The 12,470-nt window shown below is 37.5% G+C and overlaps 1 protein-coding gene across 1 annotated transcript in view; it reads left to right on the top strand.

Annotated features, from left to right (window-relative positions):
* Positions 1-12,470, top strand: part of LOC107084005 (fibrillin-1-like) — a 32,137-nt gene that overhangs the window by 15,529 nt on the left and 4,138 nt on the right. Inside the window, exons 12-24 of the mRNA XM_015373631.1 lie at positions 1,242-1,317; positions 1,414-1,704; positions 2,582-2,818; positions 2,907-3,059; positions 3,267-3,445; positions 5,629-5,821; positions 5,921-6,040; positions 8,608-8,727; positions 8,851-8,871; positions 8,980-9,041; positions 9,137-9,320; positions 9,457-9,585; positions 10,597-10,738. Coding sequence (XP_015229117.1) covers positions 1,242-1,317; positions 1,414-1,704; positions 2,582-2,818; positions 2,907-3,059; positions 3,267-3,445; positions 5,629-5,821; positions 5,921-6,040; positions 8,608-8,727; positions 8,851-8,871; positions 8,980-9,041; positions 9,137-9,320; positions 9,457-9,585; positions 10,597-10,738 — 1,907 coding nt within the window. The remainder of the gene's footprint in view (positions 1-1,241; positions 1,318-1,413; positions 1,705-2,581; positions 2,819-2,906; positions 3,060-3,266; positions 3,446-5,628; positions 5,822-5,920; positions 6,041-8,607; positions 8,728-8,850; positions 8,872-8,979; positions 9,042-9,136; positions 9,321-9,456; positions 9,586-10,596; positions 10,739-12,470) is intronic.

Here is a 12,470-nt window from a genome sequence, read left to right as displayed (position 1 = left end):
CATCGTTGGTCCAACACACCTTAAAAAAATGACTGCATTATGTCCTCAGCATGCAGAGTCTTCTTGATCATCTAAGTCAGGGGTGTCAAAGTGGTTACAGAAAGGGCCGTGTGGCTGCAGGTGTTCTTTCCAACCAAGCAATAGCACAGCAGACTCCAGTCTTCTCATCAAGTGAGTTCAATCTGAACATGATGACTTGATGAGATGAATGGAGTCTGGTGTGCTATTGCTTGGTTGGAAAGAAAACCTGCAGCCACACGGCCCTTTCTGGAACCAGTTTCACACCCCTGATCTAATTACGTGATTCAGGTGCGTTGGACCAGAGAAACACCCAAAAAGTTGCAGGATACAGGCCCTCAGGAACTCAGCTTAACTTTAACCCCTGGTTAAAAAGGTTGCTGGGGGATATTTATAAAAAAAAACTTTCTATTCTAAGACATGAATATGTTTTAATCTGAACCAGAACTCTGAGCTTTTCCAGCATTTTGTGCAGCCTTTACTAATTTGGGTCACTAACACAAGCAGTTAATGGAGATACAGTATCTTACTTATGTACTTTTTTACATTCACAAATAAAAATCTTTTAAAAATCTGAAATGTTATGTAGATTATAACATAATTTCATCAGTCATAGCTTTAGTTTTGATTAAAAAGGACCACCAAGATCAGGTCTGTTAGGGTCAGGGCAGATTTGGTTTCAATTATTAATTAAACTCGGTTGAATTTTATATTACATTTTTCCTGTGCACAAACAAGCTGGAAAACACAATAGAGCCCTAAAAATTCAGATACTGCATCCTTAGGTTTTCTTACAGGAAGTTTATGCATTTACCATGTCTAAGCAGCTTCTTCCAGCATGATGCCTAAACCACCATGCTTTATGGCACTGGTTTGGTTACACAGCATTTTTAGTGAGATCATCCATTGTTGGTCTCTCACGTTTGCTTGTCTCTTTCTTGAACATCCAAAACCTTCTTTCTGAACTGCTATTTACTATGCTGCTTGTTGACTGATGATTAAACAACTGAGTATTACATAAGATGTAGCACTACAACAGTCCATCCATTTAATAAATGTCTACTGTTTTGTGATGGTCTATCAATATCATTAATTGAATAATATGGGAAATTTAGTTGTTCTGTTACCAACTAAAATTTTGAGGGGTATGAATGCTTATTAAAACACTGTCATGAAAGAAGACAAGCATCCACATAACCATCATCTTTGGTTTTGGTCATCAGATTGAGTGGAGGTGCTCTGATAGAGACAGTGGACTGCAGATTTTTGTGAATGAGGTTGAAGCCTCAGTCAGAATCGGTAATCACACACATTTAATCAAATAAGATATTCTAAGTTTTGAATAGAACATCTGTTGTTCTGCTCATTGGAAATACACTCTGTATGTCCTTTCAGGTGTGGTGTACGATAACAAGAGGGACTTTGCGGTGCGTTGTCTCTCAGTGAATCGTTGTGCAGCGGTTTATGCCAGCAGTCTCAGGGTGGTTGTGTGGCGAACTGAAGGCTACCGTCAGCTGGCAGCCATGGTGGAGGTCCCTCAGAACTTCTACAGACGCACTGTGGGCCTCTTAGGCCTCTGGAGCTCCAACCGGTCGGATGATTTCCTCATGTCAGATGGAAAGATCCTCCAGTCTAAGGGGCTCAGCCCCCCTGAAGAGGAGAGTCTGAAGCTCTTTTGCTTGTCCTGTGAGTGGATCATTGAAACATGCACAAATGTTATCATTCATTAAAGATAAAAGGGAAAATGTCAATGTAACTTACAATATAAAAAAATGCCTCTTAAATACAATAGAAACCTGCATAGGAATCTGTGAACCTTAGAGTCTCATTGCTATCATTATTTTCTACTTTTCAAGAGAAATATTCAGACAAAAATAAACAAACACAAAACATCATCCCTATAAAATTACACAGCATATCAACAAAGTGTGAAAGAAAAAATCTTATAAAAGTCTAAGTTGAACATAGCCCATATGATGTTGAAAACACTATTAAGATGACAATTCACACAGGTACTAAATTGGCTATAAGTACAAAACTTGGTGTCAAGTCTTTCTATGTTGGGGAGGTGAGTCTGATATCAGTGCTGCTCTAAATGACGAAAGTAAAGAATAAAGGCTAAGTTTTGATGAAAATATGTATTCACTGATAAAACAATGGGTTTAATGGTACTACAAGTTAAAAATCTTTTTATTTCACAGATTGTGTGAAATATGAAGTATTTCAAGCTGCACATTTTATGTTTACATCAGTAAATCGCAAAAACCTAAACTATGATAAATGTCAAAAACAAAAACAACAAATGTATTCAGAAGATGTCTAAATCTGATGATCAATTTAATGTTGGTTCTTCCTCGAAGTATGACTGAAGTCAACATGAAGGCTTAGTCAGAGGACTGGTCAGAATCAAATAAAATGGATTCAGCTAAACTTATAATTTTGGACAAAAAAACCAACTCTGACCTCGTCACAGTACTATCTAAAGTCCAGTTCTAATCTAAAAACATTAGCAACAGCGTTAAGGAGCGGCAGCCTCTCTGCTCACATCTCACCTGTTTTCCAGGGGCGGTCCCAGGCCCTGAAAGCCTGCTGTTCTCCTCGCCACCAACGGTCCCCCTGGCTTTAGAACCAACCAGTCTTCTGCTGGAAAGCCTGAGTCCTGCTGAGCTGAATATGCAGATGAGAAAGTGTAAGGAGAGCATGCAGTGCGTACAGGACAGCGTAGCATCTGGCATCTCCGACCTGGGCCAACAGACTCTGGATGCCCAGGCACAGTTAAAGAGGCTGGCTCTCACTTTTGGTACAAATGTCTACATTTATACAAATTTAAATTCATTTCTTTTTTTGCATGTGATTGATTTTCTGTTACATGTTTGTCCATCTGGCAGGCAACATGCCGCCTATAGTGAAAGAGCCTGCAGTGATACACAGCAGGGTCAACTCTCAGGTCAATGTTCAGATTGTTGCTGAGGATCCAAACAGAGACCCCATCACCTACTCATTGCTTTTCCCCAGGCCTCCAGAGGCTTTTGTTGACAGGGGTGAGACACACACACAAACATAAACGCATCCCTTCTTCCTCCATCCATTGCTGTTACTGATGACATGACCCTTGACGTTCGTTTGTCAGATAGAGAGGCCGCTGTGGCTGAGTCAGGACAAGGTTCTCACAGAAGGAGATCCCTCTCCCTGCTGTGACAGCTGCGATGCATAATTGCCATGTGCATACTTTTCTTTTGCATTTCCAGGTGGTGGCTTCCTGACATGGACACCCCTCAGCACTCAGCCTGTCCAGCTGACTGTCAAGGTCAGCGACAAAGAGACAAGCTCTTTGTTCACCCCGATCCTGCGTGTCTGCAACTGTCTTAACGGAGGAACCTGCCTGTATGACAGCGTTGCTGAAAATCACTTAAAGGGAATGTTCCAGGTACTGTATCTTTGGATTCAAGGTATTTTTTTAAGGTATAGATTTATGACATGTTTTAAATCTTTGAAAGGGGCAGTGAATCAGAAGATCATACATTCTTCTATTATCTTGTAGAAATTGGTAAAACATGGGCTAAAATAAGTAGCAGAAACCAAATGCTTAAATCAGTGGTTGCTATGGTGATTCCTTTTTTTTTTTTTTTTTTTTTGTCAAGGCATGGAGGAGGGAAAGCAGGACAACTGGAATATTCCACTCAAAGAAATAGTTACTTCTGCAAAAACTTCAATTCATAAAAAAAAAAAAAACTATGGCACCTTGACATACAGAACTGCATGACTTTTATCTGTTTACAGTGTTTTTTCTCCTCTAATTTACATTCAGCTTAAATATAACAACAATAAATTAAAGGCATCATGGTGGATGTTGCATTCTGGATTGACTTAACAGAAAAGCATAAGTCCTGCAGGAGTCAGATAGACTGGGTGAAAGTAAATAAAATGCATCCCTAATGCCTTACAGGTACATAAATGCAGACTGATAAGAAAATGTGTATAAAGCCACCCTCCTTTAAGCATTAAACAAGCTAAAACCCTTAAAATTGTGGTTTATTGAAATAATGAAAATAAAAATAATAATCAAAGCACTAACTCGGCTTTCTTTCATGCAATTTCACATTGAATGTTGCTGCATTTATTAAATCTGGCCGGGGAATGTAGCTCCATCATGGAATGTGTTTTGCACCATTCAATTCACTTTTAAGACAGGGGTTGAAACTTTCCTTTACGATAAAGCTTATAGTTAAAAAAAAGTGATGTTTTTTTAATCGCTGGGTGAGTAGAGAGGTTGGTGGAGGAAGAGCATTAATAGCCCAATCAAGAAGGGGAGAATTTAAGTTTCTTTAAGTTTCTCCTTGGCTTCCATCCAAACCAATCAGTTGTCCTGAGCTATTCTATAGCAATGCTGCTATATGTTTAGGCTGCTGGATGACATGGGGACAGCTTTTCTTCATTCTGCTTCATTCTATCTCTATTCTCCCATTCTGCAGTATTTGTTAAGTTACACTCATGACTTTGTTCTCAGTGTTTTTTACTGTTATAGTAGATTCATCTGGTCTGTTCCTGTTCAGCTGTGAGCAGGATTGAAATATCCCCTGTGCTATATACCTGTATCCATATATCTGTTTATCTGTTTATAGATGTTGGAGCTTGGCCTGTTTTTCAGTGTAGCCTTATTATTTTACTGTCACTAACTGTATTTTCTTTCTTTCATCCTCTGACAAGAGAATTGGCTTGGTGCTCATCAGCCTGGCTACATCTTTCCTGGACTGGGTCATCTAGTTAACAGTTACCTTTTGTATCTTTGCTTCATTCTGTATGACTACTTCTGTCTCCTCAAACCCCAGTCTGTCTCAGCAGATGGCCGCTGACACTGAGCCTGGTGCTGCTGGAGGTTTATACCTGTTAAAAGGGAGTTTTCCTCTCCACTGCTGCTACATGCATGCTCAGAGTGAGGAATTGCTGAAGCGTCAATAAGAAAAAGCAAGCAAAAGTCATCACTGAAGGCTCATCCTGGAGGAACATGTCTTGCAAATCAGTGACTGGACACAATCAACTGGTTTTCCTTGACAGAAACTTTTAAGCATTCTGACTTTATTGTCTCTTTAAAGTGCCCTGAGAGAACATATGTTTTTGAATCAGTACTTTATAATTTTATTGAATTGAATGAGATTGTACTGTAAGCTATGATGGAAATATTTGATGCTACATAGTTTTACCGACTGAGCCACAGATTTTCTACATGTATTTTTAGTCCTAAACAGAAAACTGGGACAACAGAACAATAACAAAATGAAATACCAGTAGAAAACACGCTAAATAATGTAATACTGTGGTGAGGGAGATATTTCTAACAGTTTGGAATAAAGACCATACCATAAGGGAAATTATTCACTTAACATTAATAATAAGTATTTCAAATCTAAACTGGATGAAAAATAATCTAGAAAGGCAAATCTTAATTTTAGAAACACTTGTAATTAAATATTATTTGTTTAATTTATTATTCCTGTAATAATTTTAATACAAATTCTGATGAATATGAATAATTGTAGGAACATATAAAAAAAGCTAAATACACGTGTCTTTGATCTTTTTTTCCCTTTTTTCATCCTTTTTTAATGATAGGTGGTGGGGTGTTTGTGCCCGAAGGGATTCAGTGGAAAATTCTGTGGGAATACAACAAACGTATGTCGAGGCAAGCCGTGTTTCAGGGGGCTTCAGTGTCAGCCAAAGTCAGTCCCTGACCAGTTTACCTGTGAAAAGTGTCCAGACAATACCGTCTCCAATGGCAAAGAGGGATACAAATGCTTTGATTATGGTCTGTAGGAGATAAAATGTTATTTTAAAATACGCTTTCACATTTTTATCCCACAACCTCAAACACAACTCTTACTTTTACAATTTTCTTCATCCTCAGACATGTGCAGTCCCCCGTTTCCCTTCCCTTGCCATAAGGATGCAGAATGCCTAGCCGTGGAGCACAGCTACTCCTGCACATGCAAATCTGGCTTCAGTGGAGATGGATACAACTGCACAGGTGCTAAATGTCGACCTGTTATAATGACAAGCAACTGTTTAAATTGTGTAATACCTCATATCATTAACCGCCTTCTTATCAAATCTGTTGAGGTATTCCTCAAACAAGTTAATCCTTCTAGAGGCTGAAATTGTTGTGCAATTTTCTTTGTGTAACATCTGAAGAAAAGGGAGACTGAATGAGGAGTATCTGTGAAAATCCATTTCTCACACCAGAGTCTCAGAAATTTAAGCCTTGAGTTTGAGCCATTTTAACACACTTTTAGCTACTACTGTAGCTCTTGGCTGGAAGTTTAGAGGTGAGCTGCTGGAAGGCGTCATAGAAAAAACAAGCATTAGTCTTATTTAACAAGAAAAAGATAAATGGTCTTCCCTTCAAGCAGCTTTTGCATCGGTTTTTTGCACAGCATTTGCCAATGTTCCATTTTTTTGAAGCTAGATAAAGATTTTACTCTATACTTTCTCATGGCTGTGGGTTCCCAATACTGCTTTGCAAAACATGAGACAAGGAGTTCTTCCAAACAAGGAGGAAGTCTCAGTCCCTCCTAAAGAGACAAAATATCTAGTTTGTCCAGAGCCAGTAAGGCAAAAATATAAGAGTTATAGCATCAGTGGTTTTGTCAGACTTTGCAGGTGAGACTCTGCCTGTATGAATATTTTTCAGTGCAACACAGTGAACTAATGGGCTCACATGGAGAGCATAGATGGCACTATGACCACAAATGTCAAACTCCACGCTGGTCTTAGGTCTTTTGCAGCTTCTAATAATATTCCTCCTCTATAACCATGTATTTAGCTCCACTCAACATTTATGTCACCACCTCTACTATGTACCTAATGAAAATAAAAAAATCTCTGCACCATCATTCTGTTTACTATGTCCCATTTAAGGCCCAATAGAATAATGAATACTACAGAGTTGTGCGATCAGTCCATCGCTGCAGACAACAAAACCTGACTTCTCCTGGTTGGTTAAACTTTCCAGAAGATGTCTTGTTACCTCCTATACCATTGTATGATTAATGTCAAAACTTTGCAGAGGAAGGTGGTTTTGACCAGTTTTGATTAACCCTACAGGGGTAAGAGAAACGTGTAGATGCTAACAGGATGAGGGACAGCCTCTTTCTGAAAGCTGTGGTCTTCCCTCTCCGCACTCACAGAAAACATCAACACATACAGTACCTGACAGTTACCTTTATGTTCAGTAAAGACATAAAAGTAGCTATGGCCCCTATATGCATGTCTAACTCTCTACTTCAGACCTGTTTGAACCATATGAGCTACTATGTAACATTGTATACTGTCTAGCTTTATTTTTTCATGTTTATTGTATTCGTGGCAAGTTTTGATTTAGAAAAAATACAAAATTAAACAACAAAAGACAAAAAAACACCCTATAACAATGACTGACATACAGAAAGCATAAAACCATAACAAGCTTTAAAAATGACACCCAATTAGCCAGAATAATAATTTCTAACATTTTGTATCAAATTTATTTCCAGAGCTATTGATCACATGTCTGATTTTTACTCGTTTTACATTATATAACACATCCCTAACCCAGTGTGATGCTGTGGGTCAGGCACCATCTTTCCACATTAGAAGGTTCAGACTAGGAGAGTTGAAAAAGCATTAACCTTACGCCCCCTCTAGATTTATTTTTATCTGTTATTTTTAGCTTTAGTTGCTGCTTTCTGTTTGAGACTGTGTTATGAATTCCATTGTATGTATTACTGCAACTATAAGCCATCTTTGCATTATGGTATTATGTGCTTGGTTGGTGAAGGGTTTTGAGGACCCAAATGCAGAGACCAGGATGCAGAGGTTAGTTTTGCAGGTTTAATGAGGCAGAAATCCAAAAATTCAAAATAACGAAAATAAAAAGCCAAGATCTAGGGGACATCAGACTGACATGACTGAGGGATTGCACAGGTAGAGTATATATGGGAGACAGAACAAAGACTGGACTAATGAGCTGACAAGGAACAGGTGTGGATGGAAGTGTCTAGAAGAAAGCCAAGAGAAAGGAAAAAAACACAAAGGGGGCAACAGAGAGTAACTCAAGACATACAAAAGAACTCAAAAATATAACCAAAAACAACTAGAATAACACAAAATGGAAATGAACCCAATAAAAAAGAATAAAAAAGTATAACTGAAAACTCAAAAGGAAAACATAAACAGCACCAAAAAGTGCAGAATCATGACAGTGCTGAGAAGATGTTCAAAGCTAAACATATTGTTAATTATCCAAGCCCTGCTTTAAAAATCTCATCTAATTTGTTCAAACTCTAACAAAAGTTTGGTTCCATATTATTTATATTGTTATTGTGAATGTTTCCCTTTTTATTTCCGAAAAAAAAAAAACAGATATTTTCTCCATAATCTTTCACAACTTTGTACAATTCATCTTAAAATACCTCCAACAATGCATATGCATTTGTAGCGGTAATAATAACAATTTATTCATGTGTTCAAAATGTGTTATTGTTTCTGCAAGGCCTTGCATCAAAGTATGTGTGATGGATGATTCTTTAAGTAATGGTGGGTTTATTTGTTTTACAGATATCGATGAATGTGCTGACCTCATGGCATGTGAAAATGCAAAATATGAGTGTATGAACAGGCCTGGATCTTTTGAATGCCTCTGCAGATATAAAAACTCCAAGAATGCTGATGGATGTGGTATGCACAGCTTTATTCATTCAGTAGTAGAGACATGCACTGTAGGAATTGTAAAAGTTTAAACTTTGTTCATTATCAGCCACGACTAGATTACTTTAGTTTTGTTTTTCCTTTTCTTTACAGGTAACTCTCCGAACCCTCCAGGTATGGGCTCCTATTTACAGTAATTTCTAACTTTATTACTGCAGCTCTATCTTAGTTGGTATCAGAGAAGTTAATAATTTAGCCCTCTTTTCGCTTATATCACCTCAGGACACAATAGGTTTAACGTTTCCATGAGCTGGAGGAACAGAGGAGCGGATGGACTCAAACAGGTGTGGTATTGGGCAGGGTGTGCTCTGATTCCCCCATGCTACAGAAATAATAGCTTCTGTTTGACTGCAAAGTAATGTTTTAATATGTTCTCCAGCTAGATGACATTCTGGCCAAAGGTTTCACAAACAAGTTCTACAACATCAGTAGAAAAGATGCATCTGAACCAAGCAAGGAGGAGTATCGAGTGTCTGTGTCCAGTGACACGCCCCACTGGTACATCCAAGACTACCTGTCCAGAGTCAGCCCCCACTATGAGATAAAGGCTGTGGAAGTTGATGGTAAAATGCTTTCATGCAAGTTTATGTTTGCGTAGGGAAATATTAAACAGAAGAGGCACATATGTCACAAAAAGCATGACAAAGTCTAAAGTTGTATTCATAAAGCCTACTACTCCCACTTTGATTCTGTAAACAGATTTAGATGAGTGTAAGGCCAAGGAGGCGGGATGTGTCCCCCACGCCATGTGCATCAACACCTACGGAGGCTACCGCTGCGTTTGCAACGGTACAGCTGATGTTGATGGAAGCCAGTCCTGTATAATTGGTGAGTCTGCTTGATGGCCAAAAGATTATTTAAATCTGAACATCACTGAAAACTTAGTTTACATCAATGAAATTTAAAAAGAGAAATTGATGATAAAATATGTTCCTGTGCGTTCTTTCTGGATAAGCTCTGCAGCTGACTATATTAATGAAAAGTTTAGTGGAAGGAAAAAGCACAGTAGAAGAGAATGAGAAAATGATCATAACTGCAAATTTTAAAGAAATTTGAAGCAAAGCTGATCCAAGGGTTTGTGGGACATTTAAAAGGCATGAACCTCAGCCAGAATGAGGGTTTAAAGGGCCACCACACACAAACCTATACAGAATTTAGGTTATGATGGCTAACTTCAGTTTATTCAGCCAATAGTGAAGCAGACGCAATGTTAGGAGATTAGGAGAAAATGAACAGGACTGCTGCACAGTCATCCAAAGCCTTATATCAGATAAAAATACAAATTTTGTATTTTATACGGAAATCAAATTGTGGAGGAAAACTGGAAAGACATGACTGTAGCTGCCTGTTTGGTGTTGGTCTGCTGCTGACACAACCTTCTTCTGGGAAATTTTGATCTTTCATCTTTCAAGTTTCCAAAATAAAAGTACTTAAACATGTCCCTTTGTGTCTAAGGGAGAAATTTTCATTTTAAATTGATTTATCATTATATTCTGTGTTTTACAGATGAAATGCACTTTTTTTGCATAATAACATTGTGGTTTTAACATTTTAAAGCAGGATTTCTGCAAGAAATTGCTGCAGTCAACAACAAAATGCAAGTGAATATCTACTGTTGCCAGAGCTCATGCAAGAGTAGCGAATCCTGCAAAGTCAATGAGTCGAAGCAATCAGCTGGTTTTCCTTAGAAAACGTTGAACCAGTCTGACTTTATGATCTGGTTGAATTGTGTCTATAAAGTGCCTTGAGATGACATGTGTTGCGAATTGGCACTAAAAAGATGAATGACACATTGGTATTTTTGTTTTTTTCTTTTGATAAATTTATGGCAACAAGCAGAAGAGAGATCAGAGGAGTCTGACTCGAACTTGGACCTGATTCTGGGTTTGGTTCTGGGTATCGGCATACCGCTCCTCCTGCTGCTGCTGCTTCTGGCTGCACTGGCCTGCTTCTGCTGCCGCAGGAAGACTGTTACTGGAGAGTGAGTACAGTAGTATCAGAAGGGCACTGATTTAGCAGGAAACAGCATTTTTAAGCAAACAGAATAGAAATCATGTTTATCAGTTGTTAATGTTTTTTTAAAGGTTTTTGGGATGTAAATCTGAAACAATAATAAGATCTTAAAATAGCTATGCTCTTCAAAAAACAATGAATGCAACACACCAGACTGGGTGATTCAGACTATGATTTCGTACTTTAGACTGGTGATTTAGTCTTTGCACATAATGAACAGAACATCATCAAAGCCTAACCTGATTGGCCCTAAAAAGTAAGCAATAACTGAGCACTGAACGTCAAACGACTGGATATAAACCCTTTTTTTAAGTGGATCATAAGATCCTTAGGGTAGGGTAAGATAAGGTTCATGCACAGCACCAGAGAATAAATAGCTGTGAAGAATGACACACAAACACAGATCAATTCACAACTGTACGTCAAGGCTACAGTGGTTAAATTAACCTATAGGAACGATCCTTTCCAGGAACTTGAAGGCTGTAAATCCTGCATTCTGTTCTGCTGCTGCAGCACCATCCTCCTCATTTAATTTCTCAGTTGGAGGAAAACTGCCCACTCTATTACTATATTAGACAAAACACTTCCTACTAACAGCTTTTGTGTGAGTTATGAAACTTTACTTTTACACCACAGAAGGTTATTTATGGACACATTACTGGGTAAAACAGAGTAATGACAAAGATAACATATGGATGGAAACTTAATTTGCCTTCAAGCTGAGAAGAATAAACCACAGTTACATGTATATAGTAAAATAATCGCCTCAGCTTCCATGTATTTTAACTTGACAACTTAGTTTAGCTGAAGCAGCTGCTACATTCCAGCTAAATTATTCTTTTTACAGTTTAGTTTAACTTACTTTAAGTTCGTTTACGTTAGCATAGCGTAATTATCTAATCTTATTTTGTATTATTTTCCATTGATGAGTAATTTATATAAAAGGTAGCTTAGCTTATCTTTGTGTGTATTAGTTAAACCTCATTTAGATTGAATTCACAAATATTGTGTGGCATAACTTGCCTATACTGTCTTTGATTTTATTATGTTCAATTTTAAAACAAATGTTTAATAAATTAATTTTAGCATCTTCTACTTGCTTCACTTTGACCTAAAGTAGCTTCACTTTCTCTAATTTATTCTAAGCTAAGTTTTCTAACAATAATTCATTCTGATTCTATATTATCTTATTCTGTTTATTTTTTGGTTTGGGTTATTTTTGTTTTTCTTATTTTGGCCAAATAATTCTAAAATAAGTTTATTTTAAATTGGTTTAACCCTTTCATTGTCACTGTCTCCTGGTGTTTTTGTGTTTTGATTTTATGTTTGTGTGCATTTCTGACTTAGGTTTCGGTATTTTTCAAATCATTCCCTATATCCATTATTTTAGGTACTTTTCTTATTAGTTTATCCTCCTACTTCTAGTCTGCTGTTTTACTTTAGTGTATACACTCTGTTAGAGTGTGTCCCTATGTCTCTTTCTGTTCTGCTCTTGCTTAACTCTTCCAGCCCTCTGCCTTCACTGGTCTCAGCTGTTACTCTGTGCTGGTAGTATTTTAAGTTTTTTAAATGTAGGTTTTTTTTGGTATTTATAATCAAAATTATAATTGTGATCTTTAGTTTATGTTCTTTGTTACCACTGCCAAATTCAAAACAAAAATTAGATTTTAGAAACATATGTATTATCTAACTTTAGTTTA

The sequence above is a fragment of the Cyprinodon variegatus genome, unplaced genomic scaffold (assembly GCF_000732505.1).
Source record: "Cyprinodon variegatus isolate N-32 unplaced genomic scaffold, C_variegatus-1.0 Scaffold90, whole genome shotgun sequence".
Classification (NCBI taxonomy): domain Eukaryota; kingdom Metazoa; phylum Chordata; class Actinopteri; order Cyprinodontiformes; family Cyprinodontidae; genus Cyprinodon; species Cyprinodon variegatus.
This window is presented reverse-complemented; position numbering and strand designations above follow the sequence as displayed.